We start from the raw sequence: 25,579 nt of genomic DNA, 5'->3' as shown, positions 1-25,579 counted from the left end.
TAATAGAAATTATGTTTATTGTTTGTCGGTAGTGGGGCTTGACCTCAGGGCTGAGGCGCTATCCCTGAGCTCTTTTGCTCAAGGCAAGAGCTTTTTTGTTCCAGGTTAGTGCTCTACCACTTTGAGCCACAGTGCCACTCTGATTTTTTGGTGGTTAATCGGAGATAAGAGTCTCAATGGCCTTTTCTGCCCAGGCTGGCTTTGAACTGTGATCCTCAGATCTCAGCTTCCCGAATAGTTTACAGATGTGACCCAGTAGAGCCTGGCTGGAAATTAGTAGTTTTTATATGATTCCTTCATGTAACAATAGAACTTGGACCATTATTTAGTAAGGATGTGACCTTAGGTTGTCTATTTTAATTACACTCGAATGCCCTGTTGACAGTCTCAATCCCAAATGTAAATCGTATCGTTTTCACTCCTCTTTCCCACAGTAACCAGAGCAAAGAGGCCTTCATTGACTGGGCACGCCACGATGATTCGCAGGATCATTTTTGTGAACTTGATGGTAATAAAATTATTTTAACCTGAACACTTTTTTTTTTTTTTTTTTTTGCCAGTCCTGGGCCTTGGACTCAGGGCCTGAGCACTGTCCCTGGCTTCCTTTTGCTCAAGGCTAGCACTCTGCCACTTGAGCCACAGCGCCACTTCTGGCCGTTTTCTGTATATGTGGTGCTGGGGAATGGAACCCAGGGCCTCATGTATACGAGGCAAGCACTCTTGCCACTAGGCCATATCCCCAGCCCCTAACCTGAACACTTTTATAAGACACTTACACCAATGGAATTATAATCTGAGTTTCAGCTTTCACACTGGTTTTTGTGATGTAGACCTGAGAGCCTGTGTTTGAGACCCTGTCTAAGCACCTTAAGCACATTAGTTCTAGTCTTTACAGCTACCATGGCAGCTGTGTATTATTTCTGAGAAAAATGAGTCTGATAAGGCTAAGTAACTTGCTCTAGATCACATGATAACAGGAGGCTGAGTCTTCAGATAAAGGAACATGGTCAGATGGAAAGGGGCAACCTTGGAGGAGGAGGAGGAAGAGAAAACTCAGGGAGGAGGCACAGTGCGGGTGGGAAAAGGACGATCAGAGTGAGCAGTACGGCTGTGGCTATGTAGAGAAGCTATAGTTAGCAACCACTCTGGCCTGCTCTGGTGGTGTGAAAGCCACAGGTAAACAAATGAAGCTCCTGGGCACCAAGAACATTTCTGTACCAGCATTGGCGGCAGGCCAGATTTGGCTAACAAATCCTACCCTTTCTGTGATTTGAAAAGTTACTAGAGGATTTTAACAATTAAAAAAGAAAACCATTCATTAAAGGAACAGACATTAAGAGCCTTGAAAATGTAATTTAAGTTTTTTCAGTTCCCTTACAATATAGCTTAAGGACTGAACATGGTAGCATACATCCATAATCCCAGCTCCTCAGTAGGTAGAGACAGGAGGAGCTTGGTTTGAGGCTAGTACAAGCAAAACGTTTGGAATACCTCATCTTAACCAGTAAACTGGGCAGCACCCAGCTGTAATCCCAGGTATGCCAGAGGTACACAAGATCCTACTCTGATGCCAGCCCTCATCAAAAGTTTGAGACCATACCTAAAAAATAATGAAAGGAAGGAGAGGTGGGTGTGGTTCACATGGTAGCGCTCCTGCCCAGCAAGTACGAGGCCCTGTGTTCAAACCCCAGTATTAGGGAACCAGCAACAAAAAAGACCATGCCAAAATATACCCCAACATGCCACCCAAAACAAACAAGGATGGTGGTCCACACACATCTGTAATCTGCCGTTGGAGGCGAGACAATGAGAGAGCAAGAGGAGGAAGAGGTGAGGGGAGAGAGCGCCCAAGCTGGTGTGTAGAGACGTGTGCGTGCGTGCGTGCGTGCATGGAGGGTTCGTCACATGTAGTAGTAAAGCAGGTTATGGTTCTGCTCGGTCGCCCATGTGGGGAAGCCCCTTGCTAAGAGCACAGTCCCCCTGTGTGCAGCGGCCTGCCTTCCGGGTTGAGGGCGCATCTCTAGCGTGGTGTCACAGCAGTGCCGGTACACGGCTGTCTCCTGTGCAGATGAGCGGTCCCCTGCGGCCCAGTACGTGGACTTGCTGTTGAACCCGGAGCGATACACCGGCTACAAGGGGCCCTCGGCGTGGAGAGTGTGGAACAGCATCTATGAGGAGAACTGTTTCAAGTAATGGGTGCGGGGGAGAGGGGGTGCTTGCCTCCAGTGGAGAAGATGACACAGAAGTTGAACTGTGTCATGTTTGGGTTTTATTCTCTTTCAGGCCTCGATCTGTGTATCGTCCTTTAAACCCTTTGGCACCCAGCCGAGGTGAGTTTTGTTTTTAAATGTATACATGCGGGGCTGGGAATATGGCCTAGTGGCAAGAGTGCTTGACTTGTATACATGAAGCCCTGGGTTCGATTTCCCCAGCACCACATATATAGAAAATGGCCAGAAGGGGCACTGTGGCTCAAGTGGTAGAGCAAAAAGAAGCCAGGGACAGTGCTCAGGCCCTGAGTCCAAGGCCCAGGACTGGCCGAAAAAAAAAAAAAAAAAAAAAATAAATAAATATTAAATGTATACATGCATGTTCATGCTGTTAGAGACTTTATAAAGTATCTTTGTAATTAAACTTTATAAGGAAAAAAATTGCAACTCTATTTTGTTTAACTTGAATAACAGAGTATAAGATTGGTTCAGTTAGGTGTCTGGATTTCCACATGTCTTTGGGAACTACTGCCATCTATTGAACACCTGCTGTATGCCAGTCTGTTCTGAACTTTATGTTTGTGTGCTGGTACCGGGGCTTGAATTCAGAGCCTTGAGAGTTCACAGCTAGTACTCTACGATTTGAGCCTCTAGGTGAGCCACCAGCTCCCAGTTTAAACTAGAATCCATAGAACTTAATAGAACAGGCGTGCAGTCCGCATATATATGCCAGCTCGAAGTTGCACTCGTGGCTGCAGGTGGGTGGCAGAGCCTTGGTGTAGATGTCTGCGATGTCCTTGTTCCATTGTCGGCGAGGAGCCAAACCCTAGCAGCCTGCCATTCCCCTTTTTCAGATTAGGTGGATTATTGTTTTCTTATTTTGTTATTGTTCATTTTGGTTAATTGGAGCCTCATGGACTTTTCTGTTTGGCTAGCTTTGGACCTTGATCCTTCTCATCTCAGCTCCCCAAGTAGCTGGGATAGTGTGAGCAATGGGCATGAAGCTTTGCAAGTGTTTAAAAATATACAAAAAACTTTTATCAAAATTGATATGGTGCGGCTGGGGATATGGCCTAGTGGCAAGAGCGCTTGCCTCGTATACATGAGGCCCTGGGTTCGATTCCCCAGCACCACATATACAGAAAACGGCCAGAAGTGGCGCTGTGGCTCAAGTGGCAGAGTGCTAGCCTTGAGCAAAAAGGAAGCCAGGGACAGTGCTCAGGCCCTGAGTCCAAGCCCCAGGACTGGCCGAAAAAAAAAAAATTGATATGGTGTAGAAGTTATGTAAGTAGAGTAGAATGGCAGTGCTACACGGTTGCATCTCTGTTCCATAGTCCAGGGTTTAGGAAGGACTCTGCCCCAAGCCAGAGCAGCTGGGCTTCTACACTGTTTTCCCAATGGTGTTTTAAGCCAGCAGAACCTTTTTCCAAACATGATCCCTCAGACAACACTGAAAGAAACAGAGCTGTGGTGGGGGCCGGAGCCCAGCCTCTGGCTGCGGTGGTTTCTGGGTACTTGCTCCCTTTCGGGCTTGTGGGGGAAGGAGGGATGCACTCCTAGGGAAGGAAGCTGTTCTGAGATGTGGCATGCCACCTGGCTGAAGGAGTGACTTTGTATAAAGTGTGCAAATCTTGTGCTCTTTGGTTTATACTCTTGTTAAGAAACCTTGTTTGTAAGATGACTACTCACCAACTAGGGTTTTAGCAAGCAGTAAAATCTTGAATTTAGTAAGATCAAAATCTGAACTGTATAAAAAAGTTTCTTAAACCTTTCCTTATTTTCTCTTTTAGGTGAAGATGATGGTGAGTTGGATCTGTTTGTGTTTGCTTTAGACACCTTTTCAGCTATGACATCTTTTTTGTTTATTTGTTTTGTTTTTGTTGCCAGTCCTGGGGCTTGGACTCAGGGCCTGAGCACTGTCCCTGGCTTCTTTTTTGCTCAAGGCTAGCACTCTACCACTTGAGCCACAGCGCCACTTCTGGCTTTTATCTATATATGTGGTGCTGAGGAATCGAACCTAGGGCTTCATGTATGCGAGGCGAGCACTCTACCACTAGGCCATATTCCCAGCCCATGACATCTTTTTTGAATCAGAAGAAAATGCTTAGCCTGTGTTTCTTTCCCCCCAAAATAGCTACCAGTGAATGGTGACCAAAAATGAGATTTTGTTTGTTTGTTTTGCCAATCCTGGGGCTTGGACTCAAGGCCTGAGCACTGTCCCTGAGCTGCTTTTTGCTCAGGGCTAGCACTCTACCACTTGAGCCACAGCGCCACTTCCGGCTTTTTCTGTGGTGCTGAGGAATTGAACCCAGGGCTTCATTCATGCTAGGCAAGCACTCAACTACTAAGCCACATTCCCAGCCTGAGATTATTTTTTTATAATATAAACTTTTTCTATGTAAAAAATGTAAAGACCACTTAAAGATTATTTTCAAATGCTTATACAAGAGGGTTTCAGTTTAACGTGTCCATCTATGAATATAACGCATCTTGATGCAAGTCACCCCTTCCATCATCCTCCCCTTCCTGTCTATCCTAACTCCACCCATCCCCTCAAGTTTCCTAGTTCAGTTTTCACATGTGTTCCTCAAATATTAGCACTGTATTTGCCTGCCATTTCTCCCTCCCTTCATCTGCCCTCTCGCCATTCAAATCCTGTTTAACTCACAGGTTTCTGCTTCCTAGTATTTCTTGTGTTTAACTGTTTGTTACCTGTTCAAATAGTTTACACCCATGGACTTTTACTCTTGCATAAGCATACTTCAGTCAGCTTGATCATGCGTATATGCACATGACTGTTTACATGTAATATGTTAGGTCTAAGACCCACGTATGAGAGAAAACGTGGTGCTCTTTATCTCTTAGGGCCTGGTTTTCTTTGCTTAATGTGATGGTTTCCAGATCCACTCATTTCCCTGCAAATGACATAACTTCATTCTTCCTGATGGACGAATAAAATTCCATTGTGTTTGTATGCCCATTTTCTTGATCCTTTCATTCATCTGTTGGGATGCATCTGGGCTGTTTCCCCAAGGTGGCCATTGTGAGCAGCACAGCAGTGCCTGTGCATGTGCCTTTACTGTATCCCGACTTCCCTTCAGATAAATGCCCAGGATGGCAGAGCAATCTCCGTACTGATTTCCATGGTAACGCCCTAATTACATTCCCACCAACAGGGTATAAAAGGGTCCCTGTATCCTCGCCAGCATTTTTTGTTTGTATTTTTGATGATGAATGTTCTGACTGGAGTGAGAAGGAATCTCAATGTTATTTTGATTTGCACTTCCTTTGTGAGCATTTCTTCATGTATGTATTGACAAGACAGAAACTAGATTCACATTCCAAGTTCTTCAGTTTTTGTTTATCATAACTTCCTTGAATATTGTTTGGAAATGGATGGAACAAAGTTAAGGTAGTTTATGACTATTTTCTTAGTAAATTTGAAAGTTATAGTATCCGTTCGATATAACAATCTGATGAAGACCAATTTATCAACAATAAATTCAGTGAATAAGACATAATGTTTAGAGTAAAGGGTTTCCCCACGTATTTTAATAGTCAAAATGCCATCTGTACAGAACATTTTCTAGAGTTACTTATATTGCCTTTGGGCTTTATTTTCTAGAGCTGTATCTTTATTTGAGCATTTCATCTGAAGCAGAAGGCATTTTTTGGAGGTTCCTTAATTTGTCCTAATAAATATTTCATATGCCTAGCTCATTCTAGCTTATAAATGAACATTTAAAATATTTTGACCCAGTTCTCTCTCTCTCTCTCTCTCTCTCTCTCTCTCTCTCTCTCTCTCTCTCTCTCTCTCTCTCAGGAGAATCATTCTATACATGGCTAGAAGGTAAATTTAATGTCTTTAAAATGTATTGGCTTTGTATTTTAAAACTCAATTTTTAGTATGTTTTTGTAAGTAGACAACTAATTTTGGCAATATGTGAAAGAAAACATATACTTTGTTTTGTCATATTTTGGGCCACTGGTCTGCCATACACCAGTGCTATCAAGTCTATAGCAATAGAAAGGAGACTTGTGGAGCATGAGGTGGGGTGGTGGCGACTGCCAACTGGTATTGGAGCATATGAAAATGCTACAAATTGGTTGTGGTGATGGGTTTGGCGAACATAGGGAACATACTAGCATGATTGAATTATATACGTATCATACAGTATTTATATATCAGTAAAGCTGTTAAGAATTAAAAAATGACAATGCTATGCTAATACATGGCCATCTAATGCTGTCTTTAGGCTTCCTAACTGGTTCTAGTCTTTCACTATAAATGTAGTTTATTTATAGTGTTCTTGAATCTTTAAGCCTGTGTGCTGAATCCCCTTGATTGAAAGTTTCTGTCATCTTTGGGCGTGATTTTTCTCTTTCCATATTTCTTTCTGCAAAGGTCTGTGTTTGGAGAAGAGAGTCTTCTATAAGCTTATATCAGGACTCCATGCCAGTATCAACTTACATCTGTGTGCAAATTATCTTTTGGAAGGTAACCAGATCTCTTTGTTGCTGTTATAAAGGTTACAGAGGGGTTCGTTAGTCAAATAAAGAGTACATTTCTTTTTGGACTGTCACCCCTTCCCTTGCACTCTCCCAGTTTTTCCCTCCTGGCCCCCTCCCGGAAAAGTTATGTATTTCATTTTCAACATAGTGTCTAGTGAATATCACTGCTGCATTTGTATAACCAGATGTGAAAGTGGAGATTGGCCTTTTATTATAGCATCAGAAGTGTTAGAAGGAAATACATATTCTGAAGAGCATCAATCCTCTTGACTTAAAGATGTACTTCTTTCTCTTTAGAAACCTGGGGTAAACCTAGTTGGGGACCGAATATAAAAGAATTCAGACGCCGATTTGACCCTGTAGAAACCAAGGGGGAAGGCCCCAGAAGACTGAAGAACCTTTACTTCTTATACCTGATTGAGCTTCGAGCTTTGTCAAAGGTGGCCCCCTATTTTGAGCGTGCAATTGTTGATCTTTACACTGGAAACACAGAAGAAGACGCAGACACCAAGACCCTTCTGCTGAGTGTCTTTCAAGATACCAGGTAAGAGCAGGCCATCCGTGATTGCAATCCTCCACTCTGCTCAGATGAGGTGGCACTACACATAGCAAAGACTGGAACTTCTAAAAGCCAGGTACAGCAGGAGCAGAACTGACAAGACTCAGTATCAGTAGAGCAGTTAAAAATACTCCTGAAGGCCAGGTGCCAGTGCTTACGCCTGTAATCCTAGCTATTCAAGGAGGCTGAGACCTGAGGATCACAGTGACTGTAAACCTAGCTACTTAGGAGGCTGAGACCTGAGGATCACGGTACAAAGCCAGCCAGGGCAGAAAAGTCCCTGTGAGACTTTTATTTCCAATTAACCACTCAAAAACCAAAAATGAACCTTTGGCTCAAAGTGGTAGAGTGCTAGTCTTAAGCAAAAGAGCTCAGGGGCAGTGCCCAGGCCTGAGTTCAAGCCCCACAACTGAACCAAAACAAAATATTTTATAGTCTGATTAAGCAGATGATAGTCACCCTGTTCATTGAATTTAGATGGTATCCTAAGTGTGCTCAGTATCAGGGTGGATGATCGGTCAGGGGCAAACATCAGCTGTACCAGCCAGAAGGCAGCCTCTGGAAATGCCCACTCAAAAGCGCAGTTTGTTGCTTGTTCATGGGAGCATGGAGGAAAAGTTGGGTCAAGAAGTGTTATGGTATATTATGTATGAAGTTTTAAAAGAATGTTAAAGCTGTTGTGTATGTGTGTGTGTATGACTTGAACTCAGGGCCTGAGCACTGTCCTTGGTTTCTTTTTGCTCAAGGCTAGCACTCTGCCACTTGAGCCACAGCGCCAGTTCTGGCCTTTTCTATATATGTGGTGCTGAGGAATCAAACCCAGGGCTTCATGTGTACGAGGCAGGCACTCTACCGCTAGGCCATACTCCCAGCAGGCTGTTGTATATTTTTGACAGATTGTTTTAGATTTTTAGATTATCTTTAAAACATATTACCATCTTTGGAAATACAAGGTCATACTTAGCTTGCTCTAGTCATTTATATGTGAACTGTTTGCCACCTTCTTAGGTTACCAATAGATAATGAATTTTAAATATTCATGGGGATAGAAAGTTGTAGCAAGACTGTAATAGATAGCACTTGGCTTTTCCACTGTAACTCTTACTGTGTCATATCCTAGGTCCTTTCCTATGCACTTTGATGAGAAATCCATGTTTGCTGGCGACAAGAAGGGGGCCAAGTCGTTAAAGGTAAACAGTTTATGGGGAGCAAGGTGGGCCATGGTAGTTGTGTTTAACTCACTCCCCTGGGCCTTTTCTTCCCTGTTCTCCAACTTTCGAAGTGAGTGCCATCGGATTTTATGGTGGTAATCAGCAGGGGTGACTGAGCACCTGTGGCAAGCGCATACGGCACTGACGGGGTGCAGGCGTTGATTCCTGTTCTAGGGCTCACGTAGCGCAAGCCAGCAGAGGTGTACGGTACAGGAGACAGGCTTCCCTTGCTGGATGTAGATAACAAGATGGGAGTCGCACCCCAGGGTGTGGTGGGGTGTGCTTCAAATCCCAGTTACTTGGAGGCAGAAGGACTGTGGGCGTGGCCTGTCTTGAGCAGGTGTAAGCCAGAAAGTAATGCCATGTCAGTTTACGTTTAGGTCCCTCATGCTTCTTCTTTTTTTTTTTTTTTTTGGTGCTGTGCTTAATAGTATCCTTTGAATAAAAAGTTTGTTAACATACAGCACGCCTTTAACAAATTTCCATTCGTGTCAGCTGTTTTTATTCTTTATTTTTAAGGAAGAGTCACATTATGTAGTTGGGGCTGTCCTCAAACTTGTGGCTCTCCCGCCTCAGCCTCCTTGTGCTGGGATTCCAGGCACGTCCACTGTGTTGAGCTCTAGTGTACACTTGGGGAGACCATTTTGTGTTCCACAAATTTAGATATTTTTCTTCCTTGTTGAAAAACAGCTTACTCATTAATTGATGAACTTGAAAACTTGTGTTCTTATGGTTCAGCAAAATGTAGCTTAACTTTAAAAAAGTCTTCACTAGACCGACGGTGTTTTTGCCTGCCAGGAGGAGTTGCGGTTACACTTCAAGAACATCTCCCGCATCATGGACTGTGTGGGGTGTGACAAGTGCAGACTGTGGGGGAAACTCCAGGTACGCGTGCCCGGCCTTCCTTCCCAGCTACTGTCAACCCGTCTTTCTACTGCGTTCAAAGTGGGTGCAAATATGTCCTCACCATTGGAGTTGAGAATGGGCAGGTCCAAAGCATTGTTGAGGAAGGTCGCATCGCTCAGCTGTGTTACAGATGCCTGGTGTAAGGTTTATTAAAGTAGGTAGCTGGTGAATGAGAGCACCACATGGTATTCAGGCAGTTCATTCCCCAACTGCTGGCCTGTGGCCGAGAGGCTGCGCGGCCCAAGAGAAGAGCTGAGGGGCCGCCTGGCCCGCCTTACCCAGGGCAGGGAGGAGGGGAGGTAATTGCCTCCAGGTGTGCCGGTTACCCAGGTAACGCGGGTACTGGGCGGAGACAAACGGGGAAGGAGGCATCTGCATGGAGTCCTCCCAGGGGTAGGCCTTACACATGGGGAGGGCTTTGTATTCTGTGCTAATTATAGTTTTCTTGTATCTATGTTAGTACAATCTTCATTTCCGAAGTCAGTGGTTAGGAGTAGAAAATTTTATGTATATCTACAAAAGAAAATATTAGGGTATACGATTGGTTGGAATGTACTGGACATGTGGACATGGAACAGTGAAATCCCCTCTGTGTGGTAAAAAAAAAATGGCAGAGAAAGGTATAATTTTATGCAAATCAGTATGAAGTGTTGGCGGCTGAGCTTGTTTTGGGGGGTCAAAGGCCACCTACTAACCAGACACAGCAGCCCTGCTATTACCCTGAGTGTTCATTGTAAGGTTTATTTGAGATTTCAGCTTTTAGTTTCTTCCAAGATTATAATAAGTGGTTGAAAGTCAAGACAAAATCACGACTTTTTGTTTGCCTTTGAGACAGGGTCTCGATATGTAGCCCAAATGGGCCTGTAACTTGAGATCGTCAACCTCTACACAGCGCTAGGATTACAGGCATGTGCCACCACACACAGCCAGACAGCATTACTTCAGTGGAGTTTACCTTAGCCAGACACCAGTAACTTGCACCTGCAATCCAGTTACTCGGGAGTCTGAGATCTGTGGGTTGCAGTTTGAAGGCAGCCGGGACAGTCAAGTCCATGAGAATCTTAACTCCAATTAACCATAAAAAGCCATAAGTGGAGCTGTGGCTCAAGTAGTAGAGCACCAGCCTTGAGCAAAGAAGTTCAAGGACAGTGCCCAGGCCCCGATTTCAAACCCCAGGACCAGTAACCACCCCCTCCCCCACCCCCAAATAGAATTTACACTACAGCAAGATGTTCTTTTCCTTTGATGCTGGTAGCTTGGAATTGCCGGGGCTGTGGGCGGCGTCTTGGGGTGGGTCTGGCCGCAGCTCAGCGGTACTGCACTTGCCTAGTGCGCTTGGGGCCCCTGGGAGGGTTCCAAGCGCTGCCAAAAACAAGGTGCTTAGGGCTGGGGATATAGCCTAGTGGCAAGAGTGCCTGCCTCGGATACGCGAGGCCCTAGGTTCGATTCCCCAGCACCACATATACAGAAAATGGCCAGAAGTGGCGCTGTGGCTCAGGTGGCAGAGTGCTAGCCTTGAGCGGGAAGAAGCCAGGGACAGTGCTCAGGCCCTGAGTCCAAGGCCCAGGACTGGCCAAAAAAAAAACAAAAAACAAAAAAACAAGGTGCTTAGAACCAGGCATCTTGGTGCCTTAGAACAGCACATGCTCCACAGGGATCAGAGCCTTGCCGGCCAGGGAGTGAGCACTGGGGCTGGGGGAGGGAGAGGGGAGGACGTCAGCCTAGGCGAATGTCCTGCAGAATGGCCGAGTAGTCCTTTAGGTCTTCACCGCAGTTGCTGCTCTACCAAGTTCACAATGACTCACATTTTCTCTAGACTCAGGGTTTAGGAACTGCCTTGAAGATACTATTCTCCGAAAAAGAGATCCAAAAGCTTCCAGAGAATAGTCCATCGAAAGGCTTCCAGCTCACTCGGCAGGAAATAGTTGCTCTCTTAAATGCTTTCGGAAGGTAAGACCCATCTCCACGGCTTCAACAGATGCCAAGGTCATCTTCCCTGCTGATAAAATTACGCAGTGTCGTGGGACGCACCTGTCATCCCAGCACTCCCAAAGCTGAGACCAGGAGACCTCCATCCAGTTCAAGGCCAGCCTGGGCTACATAGAAAGACCTTGTCTTAAAAAGGTTAAAGAGGGGTGCTGGGTGGTGAGATCTGAGGCTTATGGGTCAAAGCTGGCTCAGGCAGAAAAGTCCCCATGAGATTTTCATCTACAGCTAACCACTCAAAAACCGGAAGTGGCACCGTGGTAGAGAGCTGGCCTTGAGCTGAAGAGCTCAGAGACAGCGCCCAGGCCTAGAGTTCAAGCCCCACAACCGACAGAAAGTAACTGTCAAGACTGAGGGGGGCTGGGGATATGGCCTAGTGGCAAGAGTGCATGCCTCGTATACATGAGGCCCTAGGTTCGATTCCCCAGCACCACAGAAAATGGCCAGAAGTGGCACTGTGGCTCAAGTGGTAGAGTGCTAGCCTTGAGCAAGAAGAAGCCAGGGACAGTGCTCAGGCCCTGAGTCCAAGCCCCAGGACTGGTAAAAAAAAAAGACTGAGGGCATGGCTGAAACAGTAAAACACCAGGCTAGCGAGCCAAAGGCCCTGAGTGTAAACCTATATGTAGTATTGCCAAAACCAAAAACAGAATAATAATAATAATAACGGAACATTTAGGCTGGTCCAGTGGCTGAAATGTTGAGCACCTGCCTAGCAGGTGCATGGCCCTGAGTTCAACAGTGGCTTCTTTTGCCCCTCCTAAACCAAGGCCAGAGAACCAGACTCCGTTTTCTTCTTTGTCTTTGAGGGGGCGCGGGGGATGCCACGAGGAGGCGAGCTCGGGCCTTGCTCTTGCTTGGAAGGTGCTCTACTGCTTGAGCCGTGCCCTAGCTCTTTTTCTTTGGTTCCTTTTCTCAGTGGTCTGTGTGTGAGCCTGGGCAGCCTGGACCTTGACACTCCTCTGTGTGCTTTCCACACGGCCCAGAGGACAGCCTCACGGCCTCACGGCCCAGCGTCCAGCAAGCCTTTTCTTGTTCTTTTTGTTCCTGGCCCCGTGCTCTTGCTTACACACTCTCCCGCTTGCCTCTTCCAGCTGTTGGTTGAGATGAGGTCTCACATTCATGCCCAGGTTGTCTTCAACCTCCAGATTCTTACTGTCTGCCTCCTGAGTAGCGAGGATGTAGATAGCAGTCACTGGCACTGTCCCGTTCTGTCAATCTTTAAGAAGAAATTACAACATACGCATTTAAATATGGAATCCTCAATGTCTGAGATTGCTTAAGGTTTTAAATTTAGATCTTACTTAGAAGTTATAGCCCATATATTAGTAATTTGAAATATGTTTACATATTAGCTGTATTTACCATTTTTTTCCTCTTGTAGGCTTTCTACAAGTATAAGAGAATTACAGAATTTTAAAGTCTTACTACAGCACAGTAGGTAATACAGGCTTTTCTATGTCTGATTGGAGACAAGAAGGACTGTGAAGCCTTTTAGTCTTCTTGGACATGCTGAAAGACTAATGCAAGACGTCAAGAACTGAACTCCTCAGAGAAAATTCTAGTGCTCACTTGAATATTTATGACCCATCCTAGATTGCCAATTAGAGTTATTTATAAATGAAGTATATGGTTTTAAAACTTGTAAGTTATACTCATTCTGCGTCTGTTTTCCTGTGTCTCCGTCGGTTGCGTGTTTTGCTGTTTAGAGTTGGGTTTAATCTGTTATCCTTCATCTGCTGTTGTCTCCCCCTCCTGACTGTTGGTGGTGCGTGTGGGAAAGGAGCCCAGCACAAGACTGCCCGGGTGACCACGACCGCTGCATCCCTGCGTGTCCGCCCTCCTCCCTTCCCCTTCCTCCCTCCCCCCTCGTGGGTGAGGAGTGCTGGTTCCTTAGTTCCCCAGGACTTCAACCTCAGCTTGGTGGATGTTTGGGGGTTTGGCCCGAAGCCCTTTGTTAGAAAAGGCTAAGTGTCTCCCACCCTGCTGCCCACTCAGGAGCTCTCTCCCTAAAACCCCAAGCCACCTTTGCCCTCGCTCCTGTCTTCCTCTCCTCGGGCAGGCCTTGTCAGGGCCTTTGAGAGAACAAACCGCGTTCAGAATTGCTTTTTAGTAAGATTGAATGAGATTATATGGACTTGCAATGACAGTGAGAAGCATATACACAAACCCTGTTTTAGTGTTTGGAGAGGCTTCCGTCTCCTGGTGATTTCTCTCTCGGGTCTGGCCAGGCGGCTTGCACACCTCCTCTCCCCTCTGGAGTTGCCAGTGTGTCCCGCCCCAGTGGCGCTCCGCCTGCCCGAGGCCTGGGGTCTGGATCCTAGACTATCATAGGTGCGCTAAACCCGAGGGTGACACAAAGGGAAAGCTCGGTTGTCGGAGAGGGTGTCACTGCATCTTAGGGAGTTAACGTGAAGGGCCCCATGTGCGTGGAGCGCTTGCAGACGCCCAGTCTAGTTTCTTTTCCCAAATAAATAAGTGCTCTTCCACCCCATCCTAACTGTGCCAGAGTCGCCGTGTGGCCCTGCGGCTTGCGTGGCAGGTGGAGGCTGGATTCCGTTCTTCCCCCCCCGTGCCAGGATGTGGACGGGCGGGAAGCCTCGCTGGCGCTCTTCATTTCCTCCCCTCCTCTCTACCCTTCCCAAGCTTGCCCTTGCGGGCTGTTGGGAGGGGTTTCGTGGCGGGCGGGCTCCTGCCCTTCTTTGTCTTCTTAGGTTGCCGCTCACTGAGTTATCAGCGTAGCCTTCGTCCAGAGTTTTACAAAATAGGAACAGTTTGCACTTGGTTTTCACTGCAAATTAGTTTCATTTCACCATTCCCACAGTTCCAGAAACACTTTGCTAGAAGTTAGCCAATTGGTCGGTTCCATTTATCGTGTTTCTTTACTGTAATTTGAAGTTAAGGGAAAAAAAGGTTGAAAAATCTACTCAAAGTACTTTTGAACATACGGATTTTTTTTTCTCTAAGAAAATAAATGAAGTATTCTTAAGCTGAAGCTCATCTGAGTAACTTTATTTTACCGTAACACTGGTTGGGGTGGCGGGGGGGACTCGGCTCTGGGGACGCAGTACCTCTAACACCAGCATGTGCTTGGGGGTCCGTGTGTCCACCTCCCTGCGGGCGCCCTCGCCGGGCTGCAGGAGGACGCTAGAGCAAGGATGCTGGAGAGCGGCTGTGCTGCGGAAAGTCCTGGCTGCTTAGCACTTTGGGGGATGCTGTCTGTCCCCTCGTGAGTGTGAAAAATCCCACCCCTAACAGCACAACCCACAGGAACGAGCGCGCTACGGTGCAGCAAGGAAATACTTCCTTTGGCAGGTTTTATTGGCTTCTCTGGTGGGATCTATATAAATTATATAATTACATATTTTATGTATGTGTGTAAATTGGTAAACTCAGTGTTCCTCCTGTCTCGACGTTAGGGTTATGAGGAAGATCAGACAGAGCAGTAATAGATTTGAGTTGTGAAATTTGACCGGATGCTTGGAATGTAGTGGATGACTCTATTTTGCACTGAAGCACTGTGCCGTGTTTTTGACTTTGCCCAGTGGCATTTTATGCGAGGTCTTTGTCAGCCTTGTCCTCAGCTGGAAACTTGAGACCCGTTCACAGGAAACCTCCCAGCAGGTTGCAAAATGGGAGCCGCTAAAAACCACTGCTCCGGGGCTGGGGATATGGCCTAGTGGCAAGAGTGTCTGCCTCATATACATGAGGCCCTGGGTTCGATTCCCCAGCACCACATATACAGAAAATGGCCAGAAGTGGCACTGTGGCTCAAGTGGCAGAGTGCTAGCCTTGAGCAAAAAGAAGCCAGGGACAGTGCTCAGGCCCTGAGTCCAAGGCCCAGGACTGGCAAAAAAAAAACAAAAAAAAAAAACACTGCTCCGCACCCCACAGATGCACACTAGGACATGGAGCTGTGGGGTTCCTTGTACAAAACGCCACACGCAAACCCACGCCATCTGTTCTAAGTGATGCCTACAGGTGCAGCCTCGATTTCAAGCAGAATTCCAAATAATTTTCTGCTGTGCACACCAGGTTCTAGGAAATGTGAATTCAGTTCTTGTGTGTGCAGTCCCCTCTGGCGTGTGTTCCTGGTTCTCGTTAGGTTAAGGAGATGAGGGCTGACCGCAGGGATTTCTTCTCTGCCCAGGGGCCGGCAGCACAGGCCCTGCAGGACGGACGGGCCATGCCTCATTTCCCCGCACTCGAGCACCAGTGGGCAGGTGCAGCTCTGTCTCCATTCCTAGGGGTGGGGCCCAAGTCTGAGGCGGGAAAAGGGGACTTCAAAGCCACGGTGCCTAATACCGCCCATGGCATTTCCTAATTCTGGTATATTTTGATTTGAGTCAGACATCAGCCTTTTAAAGTACGCTCATTTTTATTTAATTCTTGAATAGCTAATACATTCCACATGGTTAAAGTCAAAAGACATGAAAAATGGTACAGTGAGTCTCTTTCGTATCTGGTTGTCTCCCACCCTGCACAGACACGCACTCTGTATATCATTGCTTAGTTTGTTTCCACCCATATTTCTCAGCATGGAAAATCACGTAACTCAGAATGACATGTGACGTCTGCTCTTTGACATGGCTTCTTGGTGGCCTTCACATGTCATCAGCTAGCCATCCTTCCCCCTTCCTATTGCTGAGCCGCCACTGACCACCTGGGCTGTTTCCAGGCCGCGGACACGCACCATGGCACGCACATCTGTGTACACGTACCTATAGAATGTACACCCAAACACCCAGAGTGTGGGAGCCAGGGGTCATGTGCATTTGTAATATTAAAAGGCACTGGCTGGTATACCTGCTCTGCACAGGGACAACAGCCATCTGCAGTCTGCAAGTGTCACCATTATGGATATTAGAAAATGTGGGATTTGGGCCATTCTGATAGATGAAAAATTGTCAACATGCTTTCAGTTGATACGACTGTTATAGGTAAGTGGGTCAACTTCCAACGTTTAAGGGCCAGTTGAATTTGCTTTTGTTCATATCTGCCTGGTTTTCTACATTTTTTAATTGATTTCTAGAAGTAATTTGTTAGGGATACTAATACTTCAGCTGTAGTGAGCTGAACATTTTTTTCCCAATTCATTGTCATTGAGTCTTGCTTGTGACAGTTTTACTATGCAGTTTTCTTTTTCTATTCCAATTTTTTAGTGGCTTTTTTTTTCTAGATTTTGAGTCTTAGAATGGCTTCCTCAATCCAGTAGAGTAATTCAGTATTTCACTCTAGAATTTTTTTTACAGGTAGATTTTGTAAATGATGTAACTGACAGATTTAACACTTTTCTCGGGTGACTACCCCAATTGTAACAGTACCATTCACTGGACAGTTCATCCTTTCCTCACGATCTGAGAGTACATTTATCATTTTTTAAATCTCATACATATTTTTCTATTTCTCTGGTTGACGTACACATGCCCAGTACCGTGGTTTTATTTGGTGATGTGTGTGCCCTCTACGGCTCTCCTAGCTGTTCGTCCGTGCCTCTGGATGAGATTCGCGCGTGGCTAAAGCCGTCCTGCTCCGTGTTCTCTCAAAGACTGCGCTCCAGCCGCTCGCTACCACGTACGCTGTTAACGCCGCCGCACACAGATGCCCGGCCCTGCCCATGTGGCCAGAGCTCCATCACAGTGCTTCAGCGTAGCCTCATGTAAAATCCTTCCTTCCTGCCTCCCATTGTGACTTGCCGGTCAGAGACTGGTGAGCGAGGCGTCCTTCAGAGACCACAGGCAGCAGAGAAGGTGCAAGTGAAAGGAAAGGACGCCTTTGCGGGGTCTCCCGCTGCTCTAAGGAGCCAGGAGTAGAGTAGTGAATGAGTCAGTGAGACTCAGGCACAACCCCCCCCCACCCACCCCGAGTGTGTGTGAGTGTGTGACTGGGGCTTGCACTCAGGGCCTTCTTGCGCTTGCTAGGCTGGCACCATGATGCAGCTCCGAGGGACAGGTCGTGACACTTTACCTAGACCCCCGAATAACCAGCGAGAGGCAAGCTGCTTTACACGGCAGCCATTGCGGAACAAGATTGCAGAAACCGCTCTCCGCCCCCAGGGCGCTGGCTGGGAAAGCCGGCAGTCTCCGGAGGACTGGGGGAGGGTCCTGCGCAGCCCTGGGGTAATGCGCATTGCCTCCCCAGGCCGAGGAAACTGCACAACGCCAACGGTCCAGGAGGCTTAGTCGTGTAAGTCAGCTACGCTTCTCACAGGATCAGCTGGTTTTCACTGGAGTGCACACACACATCACTGCCCTGACACAATGAAAATGCTCAGAAGCAGCCACCTTGTGGCCCGCTCCAAGTTAACTTCCAACACTGGAGCGCATCTAGCTTTCTAGACGTCGCTTGACACTTAAGAGTCCATCAAAGTAGAGCTCAGGATCTGACCTTCAGTGACCTTCAGTGACCTTCAGAGGTAAGGATTTGAGGAATACGTGAGTCCAAAAGCCATAGAAGAAACTAGTAGACCATATATTTTACACTTTTAAAGTGAATTATGCATAAAAGTGTGCAAACTATGTAACATTCTGAAGAGAACCCTAGTGTGCTTTAGCATTATTATTTAAGTTATATAAAATACATCTTTATAAAAGTACAGATTCTGTTTAAAAAGTTTAAATTATACTCCATAGAAACAGGCTTGCTTATTAGTACTAAAATAAAGGGTTTTCCATCTAAGGTACTGCTTGGAGCTGTGCAGCCGTTAGACACCCGGATGGGGCGGAGAGCGAGTCCTTCCTGGGGCGCCGGAGCTCAGCCGTCCCTCCCGCCCTCGGCCGCTTCTCCTCCGCACGAGTGCTCCGAGCCGCTGTCGGCCGCCGCGAGCTGGGGCCAGCCGGGCCGGGACCCGCACCAGGGGCCGGCCGCCGCCAGGAAGCTGTGGGCTTGCGGTCCCCAGTCACAGCCGTCGGGAGCCAAGCTTGAGAGAGAACGCAGTTCAGCACTGAGCGCCGCGCGGCGGGAAGGGGGCAGCTCTGCGCGGCCGCCCCTGCGGGTCAGCCCGTCTGCACTAACACCCCGCACCCAGGAGACAGCACTCGGTGGGCTAAGGTGCTCGCCTCAGTTCCTCCCCAGCCCGGCGGGGCCTCCAACCCTCGGTCACCTCTGGTGGTGAAGGGAAGGGCTGCTCTGGGAAATGCAGTGCTGTGCTGAGTGAAAGCATTGTCTAGGGCTGGGGACATGGCCTAGTGGCAGAGTGCTCGCCTCGTATACGTGAAGCCCTGGGTTCGATTCCTTCAGCACCACATATATAGAAAAAGCCAGGAGTGGCGCTGTGGCTCAAGCGGGTAGAGTGCTAGCCTGGAGCACAACAGCTCAGGGACAGTGCCCAGGCCCTGAGTTCAAGCCCCGGGACTGACCAGCTGGTGTTCTGGGGGGAGGGGGGGCGCACCCTGCACCCTCTCCCACGGCTCCCGGGCCGCCTCTGCGGGTACGGGCTGCTCGGCTCCAGCTGGCTGTGCGCCGCGGGCCCCAGACGGCAGCCTCGGCGACGCCAGGACCACAGGCCGAAGCCTCGGGGGCCATGCTTGCTGAGGACGCGTGCTGGGCGGGCGTCTTGCGGGAATCCCACACCCGTCTCCTTCCCGAGTGTTGGGCTGGGAACGCCCCCCCCCCCCCGCCCCGCGTGTGCCGTGGGGCCCGGCCTACCTCCCCTGCAGCCCCTGGGGCGCGATGCTCCAGGCAAGGTCGTCGTCACTGTCGTATCGTCGAGGGTTGTCAAAGAAGTAAGATCTGGGACTGAACCCGTGGCTGGGGACCATCCCCGCGCTGGCCTGCGACACAGGCGGCCGGTGGGTGCGCAGCCGGCATGGGGGGGCGGGGGGGGGTACCCCAGAGGGCGGCCGGTGGGTGCGCAGCCGGCATGGGGGGTCCCCGGGGGGGGGGAGGCCACCCCAGAGGGCGGCCGGTGGGTGTGCAGCCGGCATGGGGGGTCCCTGGGGGGGGGAGGCCCCTGCAGTCGCCTCTGTGTTTGAGGGACTAAGGTTCCCGTCAGGCTTCTTTCAATCCCTGAGAATGAATGCCGCCACCGGCCAAAGGAGAGGGGGCTCTGCTGGGGGGCGTGGGGGGGGGAACCGTGGGCATGCGTGATGGAGGAAACGATGGCAGGGGGTGGGGGGAGTTGCCTTGCTGTCCCCCACTCCCCGGTGGCTGCCCAGACCATAACGGGCCAGCGCGGGGCTCGCACCGCCCAGCTGCACCGGCCTTCCCGCCTTCCCGGGCCGGCGTGCGGGGGGCCCCGCTGGCTCCCGTGGGGGGCCCTGTCCCCCTCCCCGGGAACCACTTGGGTAAAGTCAGGAGACCCTGGCCCAGGCGGGGCCCCGGCCGCCTCCCCGCACACATCGCCCTGGGAAGGAGAGGGGAGCAGAAGAGCTGGCTGCCGGGAGCCCGTGGGCTGCGCAGACGCGGGACTTACAAGGTCCTTGGGAGGGTTTCGAACTCGGAAGAAGTAAACCACCAAGGTGGTGGGTAAGAGTTCCCACACAAAAAGCACCACGCCAAACACCACGTAGCCAGCATCGCCCAGCTGGTTCTTCAGGTCTGCCTGGGGGCGAGAGGAAGAGGGGTGCGCTCAGGAGCCCCAGGAGCCCCAGGAGCCCGTGGCTGTGGCAGGGCACAGCTCCTTCCCCTGAGAGGCGCCGATGGGATCCCCCGGCCAACTTTCTAGGCCTAAGCGGGGTAAAACCATGCGCGGGCCGGGTGCGGGGGGCTCACACCCACAATCCCAGCCACGCAGGAGGCGGGGATCCCAGGACCAAGGTTCAAAGCCGGCTCAAACAGGCAAGTCCGAGACTCTGCGTGAACCACACACACAAAGCCAGAAGCAGAGCTGTGGCTCACGTGGCGGAACGCCAGCCTGGAGCACGAGAGGCCAGCGCGGCACCTAGGCCCTGAGTTCAAGTCCTATGTGTGACCAAAAACAAAAAAATTCAAAGACAGATGCACGTCTGCGACGTTCTGTTCTTCCACCCCGCCTCCGCCGCTCTCCCGCACCCAGCGAAGCTTTCATTTCCTTCAGCCATCAGGGAGATTACGATGTCTTCCCCCCTTCCCAGCCTCCGGAGCGGCTGGGATCACAGACACAGCCAGGGCACCCGGCAGGAACTCCCCCCCCCCGGGGACGGGCGATGCTGTGTGCGCACACCCGGGCGTCCACGCGCGCCCACCAGCGCGTGCACGCACGCACGCCCGCCCGAGGCCGCTCGGGCGGTGGGGCTGGAGCGAGGGCCCCGCTGACCTGGTCCGACACGTTGTACCAGTCGTAGTCGAAGGACTGGGCGTTCTTGATGTGGGAGAAGGACAGGATGACGAGGTTGTAGCAGGCCCGCGAGGTGTACAGCAGGATGACGGTGGCCCCGATGGCCGTCACCTGGCACACGGAGGAGCCCTGGAGGAGGAGGGAGGGCGGGCGGGGGCCTCGGGGTCAGCGGTCCCTTCCCGACCCTCCCCTGCGCCCGGCTGTCCGTGCAGACGCAGTGCGGGGGAGCCGCCTGGAGTCCAGGCGCGGACGGGCCCTGGGCCCTGTGCCCTTTGCCCTGTGCCCTGTGCCCTTTGCCCTGTGCCCGAGCCCGGGCGACGCGGCCCCGGGAGGCAGACGAGGCGCGAGCAGGCGTGACGCCTTGGCGTGTTCCCGGGAGCACTCTGCCCCCCCCTCCCCCGCCCCGATCTCCCGGGAGCTGGGCCGCGGTCCAGCGCCCCATGTGGGCCCTGGGTTCCAAAGTGCCCGGCACAGACTTGGCCCCGCGGACACAAGGCTGAGCAGAGCGGCCCGGAATCGGCAGAAGGGCGGGCGGGGGGGGGGGGGGGTGGGGGGGGTGGGGGGGGGCCTGGCCTCCCGCCCGCTCACCTTGGACTCCAGGTAGATGTTGGCCAGGGACATCTTGGAGATCTTGTAGAGGCAGACGGAGAGGGAGACGGCGCACAGCACGAAGAGCATGTCGTTGATGGCCACGCGCACGGACACGATGGCCTTCCGCTCCCACCGGCCCGTCCTCGCCAGCAGCGCGCACGTCAGGTTCACCAGCAGGAAGAGCAGGCTGACGAAGAGCGAGGCCAGGTAGAGGGGCAGCCTGCGGGGGGGGGGGGGGGGGCGGGACGCGCCTGGGTTAACGCCTAGAGCACACCGCAGCTGCTGACCCCAGGTCGCGCCCGTGGATGTTCACTTGGGGGGGCGGGGGGCGGGGACCAAGCCACCCTAGAACCGGGGCTCTGCACCCCCCCACATCCAGCCACCCTAGGATCAAAACTCCTCCCCGGGTGCTGGTACTGGGCTCTGCTTGGCCTCTCCACTCAAAGCTGGTGCTCCACCGCCTGAGCCGCACCTCCAGCTCTGGCTTTTTGGTGGTTAATTAAACCATCGCCCGGGCTTTCCTACCCTAGCTGGCTGTGAACCCTGACCCTCCGCTCTCAGGCTCCTCAAGGGCTAGGGTCACAGGCTTGAGCCCCTGGGCCTGCCTCGCAAGCTACTTCCTAGTCGCACTGCCCCGAGCACGCAGCCTTCCTTCCTGTCCGCGGGATGGGGGGGGGCCGGCGAGGAAGCCGACGCCGCGCGGGCACCAGCGTGTCCTGTCGGGGGGCAGCGCGGGGCCCCGCTCACCGGTACTTCAGCAGCTCTGGGGAGTACTTGGACTTGGCCTTGAAGATCACCTGCAACCAGAGACGAGCGTGGCGGGCGCGGCCGGGCCGCCGCCCTCCGCAGCCCCCTCCCCCCTCCGCCCCGCCCCGCGGCCGCAGCCCCGCCCTCCGCCCCGCCCTCCGCAGCCCCCTCCCCCTCCGCCCCGCCCCATGGCCGCAGCCCCGCCCTCCGCCCCGCCCCGCCCCATGGCCGCAGCCCCGCCCCATGGCCGAAGCCCCGCCCCGCGGCCGCAGCCCCGCCCTCCGCCCCGCCCCTCCCGCCGCCCCCGCCCCATGGCCGCAGCCCCCGCCCTCCGCCCCGCCCCGCCCCATGGCTGAAGCCCCGCCCCGCGGCCGCAGCCCCGCCCTCCGCCCCGCCCCTCCCGCCCCATGGCCGAAGCCCCGCCCCGCGGCCGCAGCCCCGCCCTCCGCCCCGCCCCTCCCCGCCGCCCCGCCCCATGGCCGAAGCCCAGCCCCGCGGCCGCAGCCCCGCCCCGCCGCGCCCCGCCCCAGCCGGCCCCACCGGCTCTGTGGGCCGCGGCTTGGATCCCAGCGCACCCGCACTGTGATTAGAAAGGGGTCCCGCTCCTCATCCACACCTAAGTATGCACACTTATTGCGCGTGTCCGCGTCCTAAGTCAGGCGGTGAGGACAGCTCTTTGTGGACAGCTGGAACCCCCCTTGCGTCTCCGAGTCCGCAGGGTAGCTGGATGCGGTGGCTCACGCCTATCAGCTGAACTGCTCGGGAGGCTGAGCGCTGGTGCAAACTGAGACTTTGTTGTTGGTGTTTCGTTTTTTATGTTTTTTTTTAAATTTCATTTATTAATTGAACACAAATTTTTTGACAAGGTGTTGTGCAAAAAGGGTGCAGTTACCTAGTAGGGCAGTGTGTACATTTCTTGTGATATCTTACGCCCTGTTTTTCTTTCCCTTCTCTAGGTCAGGTAGACATATATACAATATACAATGTATCAAGAACATATACAGTAGCCACGTGGCCTCGCCCAAGAAAGATCGCCTAGGGCTTTAAATGTAATGTCGATATTAGACCATATGTCGACAGTAGTCTTATATGAACGCACATACATAGCTTTTGAGCTATTGTGATCCACTGAGAGGTCAATGTTTGACCTTTATATGTTGAGCAGTTGTTTGGTTTTAGTTACATACTGTTGGGTCGCTGCCCCAATCCTGTGGGGAATACTATTTGACAAGCAGTTTTTGGTTTCACAGACTTGGTCTCTACTGTCTCTCCGTCTCCCTTTGTTAACAGTCATAGATCAGGGAGATCATGCCCCTTTGTTTTCTGTGTTCTAGGCTTGTCTCGCTCAACATTATTTGTTCGAGTTCTGACCATTTCCCTGCGAATAACAATATTTCACCATTCCTTATCGCTATGTAGTATTCCATTCAAACTGAGAATGTTATCTCCAGTTAACCCCCCAAAATAGCCAGAAGTGGAGCTGTGGGCTCAAGTTGTTGAACACTAGCTTTGAGGAAAAAAAAAAAAAAAAGCTCAGGGACAGCACCCAGACCCTGAGTTCAAGCCCAAGGACCTGCACACAAAGAAACAAATAAAAAGAGTCTACACGTTAGTACTTGTCCGTCCTGGCTTATTGTCCTTAGCCTGATTCTCCGGATCCATGAGAGAGCATCGTGTCCAGCTCCTGAAGCTGAGTGGATCTTAAAGATCCTGTGAGCAGGAAGGGCCGGGCGGTGCCCTGGAGGGCGTGGTCATTCGCATAAGGGGCGGGGCTCCGCCCGCGGTGGGTGTGCCCATTAGCAGGATGCTGTCAGAACACAGGGTCACCTTGAGCCTACACAATTCTCATCAATTATGTCCGACAGGTGCTCAATATCTAAAGCTGCCCCTGAGCCTTTGCTCCTGTGGCTCTGGGTCCACGTTCCCCCCCCCCGCCACCCCCCCTCCACGCCCCTGTGCCTCTCCAGTGACCCTGTGTCCTCCCCCCACTCTTCCAGTGACGCAGGAGGGCCCCTGGCTGACGCCAGCTTGGCTGAACTCTGCCTCCTCCTCCATAAATCGCTGCCCACCCTTGAACCCCAAGGGCCTAGGTTTATCCCAAGCACCACCTCCCGCCGGATTCCCAAGGCTCGCGCTGGTTCTCCCAGTGCCATGCCGGCCACTGCGGGCAGAAATGTCCCCCGAGTCTCTGTGGAGTCACAACATCCCTCTCACGTTCGGTGACATTCGACACAAGAAAGCCCCGTGGTCCCCCGGGGTACAGGTCAGTGACTACAGGAAGCACTCCGCCGCCCCACCGGGGACGTGTGTTGGGGTTCCTCTATGCAGAGTCCTGCGAATCGTGACCTGCTTGGGGGGGCTCTCCTGCTCGGTCGCCTCGCAAACCACAGCCCCATGGAAGACTAGGGGACCCGGCACCAAAGTCTGGAGTCTGCAGCTGCCCCAACAGGGCTTCAGTCTCGCCTCTACCAACTGTCAGCTGTGTGACGTCGCGGTGGTCCCCGACCTCTGTGTCCACCAATAAAATGAGGCAGGGCCACCCCCGCGGGTGTCTGCGCCCAGGCACACGCTGCCACCCGCTAGGGGCAGGGTCAGCGCTCGCCGGGGCGGGCGCCACACCTCGGTTCTAAAACACTGAGCGCTGCCCAGCCCTGGTCGCAGCCTGACCGTGAAAGGAATTCAGCCGGCACAGGTGAGCGGCCCTGGGCCCCCGCACTGCCCACGCTTCCTTCCACACGGGGGGAAGTGATCTCACGCACCCGGCCGGGTCCACCACGCGCTCCCGGCCCGCGGAAAGACAAAAGGAACACGGCTCCGGCGCTGCCCCCGCCTCTCAGGCCTCCCAGCCCGAAGCCCCACCCGCCCGCGTGGGCTCAGGGCCGCCGCGCGGGGGGGACACGGCCGTTTGGGAGAGGGGCCCGGCTCCCTGCCCACGCAGGTGCCCGGCGCGAAAACCGCCTCTGTGCTGGATAACAGGCACGAGCCCCACACCCAGCTCCTTCCACGGGGACGGAGTCTCCGGGGCTTCTCCACCTGGGCTGGTCAGCAGCCAGGATCCTCCCAACCTCAGTTGCCCAAACAGCCAGGATGACAGGCGTGAGTCGTTTCACGGGACAGCCGCCCACAGACTGACCCTGCGTCCTGACGCCACGAACACCCCAGCAGCCGCGCCGGGCTTCGCTCTGCTCCCGTCTCGCCTGGGCGCCTGCGGTGGACGGGCCCCCCGTGGGGCTGTGGGCAGGACACACGTCCTGATCTAAAGTCACCCACTGGCTATCAGTGCGAAGCTGGCAGTGCTTGGCAGACGAAGGCCAAACCGAATCCGCGAAGACGCGAACGTGTCTGTTTCTGACACAGGTCATTCACGAGGGATAGAGACAGACGGACAGACAGACATCAGAGGCGTCTTGCATGAAATCCTGGGGTGGGAGGGGGACACAGCGCCCATCTACGCCTCCTTGAGGGCGATCTAGCCGCAAAGCACTATGGGTGAGTGGCCTCCTCCAGGGGGGGAGGGAGGGCGCCAGGCCTCCTGCGGGATGGGAGGCGGGATGCGTGGCGTGAGGGTAAAGTGTGCCAAGCGTGAGGGCCGGGACGGCAGAGA

At 52.1% G+C, this 25,579-nt stretch overlaps 2 protein-coding genes across 2 annotated transcripts in view; one reads left to right on the top strand and one right to left on the bottom strand.

Annotated features, from left to right (window-relative positions):
* The window catches only part of Ero1b (endoplasmic reticulum oxidoreductase 1 beta), a 31,978-nt gene extending 18,876 nt beyond the window's left edge, over window positions 1-13,102 (top strand). The window contains exons 6-16 of the mRNA XM_048367546.1: window positions 435-508; window positions 2,069-2,189; window positions 2,284-2,330; window positions 4,001-4,012; window positions 6,034-6,060; window positions 6,616-6,708; window positions 7,020-7,266; window positions 8,402-8,471; window positions 9,291-9,377; window positions 11,215-11,348; window positions 12,766-13,102. Of these exons, the coding sequence (XP_048223503.1) occupies window positions 435-508; window positions 2,069-2,189; window positions 2,284-2,330; window positions 4,001-4,012; window positions 6,034-6,060; window positions 6,616-6,708; window positions 7,020-7,266; window positions 8,402-8,471; window positions 9,291-9,377; window positions 11,215-11,348; window positions 12,766-12,826 (973 nt within the window). The 3' untranslated portion in view covers window positions 12,827-13,102. The remainder of the gene's footprint in view (window positions 1-434; window positions 509-2,068; window positions 2,190-2,283; window positions 2,331-4,000; window positions 4,013-6,033; window positions 6,061-6,615; window positions 6,709-7,019; window positions 7,267-8,401; window positions 8,472-9,290; window positions 9,378-11,214; window positions 11,349-12,765) is intronic.
* A 4,423-nt stretch (window positions 13,103-17,525) lies between these two features.
* Gpr137b (G protein-coupled receptor 137B) lies at window positions 17,526-25,337 on the bottom strand. Its single transcript, XM_048367999.1, has 8 exons — window positions 25,041-25,337; window positions 22,551-22,625; window positions 21,976-22,088; window positions 21,226-21,448; window positions 20,617-20,766; window positions 19,795-19,923; window positions 19,029-19,153; window positions 17,526-18,300 (listed from the first exon to the last, which is right to left on the bottom strand). Exons 1-8 carry the CDS (start codon window positions 25,335-25,337, stop codon window positions 18,135-18,137), a joined length of 1,278 nt encoding a protein of 425 aa, XP_048223956.1. The 3' UTR covers window positions 17,526-18,134.
* Between the last annotated feature and the right edge of the window lie 242 nt (window positions 25,338-25,579).

Source organism: Perognathus longimembris, chromosome 18, assembly GCF_023159225.1.
Source record: "Perognathus longimembris pacificus isolate PPM17 chromosome 18, ASM2315922v1, whole genome shotgun sequence".
NCBI classification, from domain to species: domain Eukaryota; kingdom Metazoa; phylum Chordata; class Mammalia; order Rodentia; family Heteromyidae; genus Perognathus; species Perognathus longimembris.
This window is presented reverse-complemented; position numbering and strand designations above follow the sequence as displayed.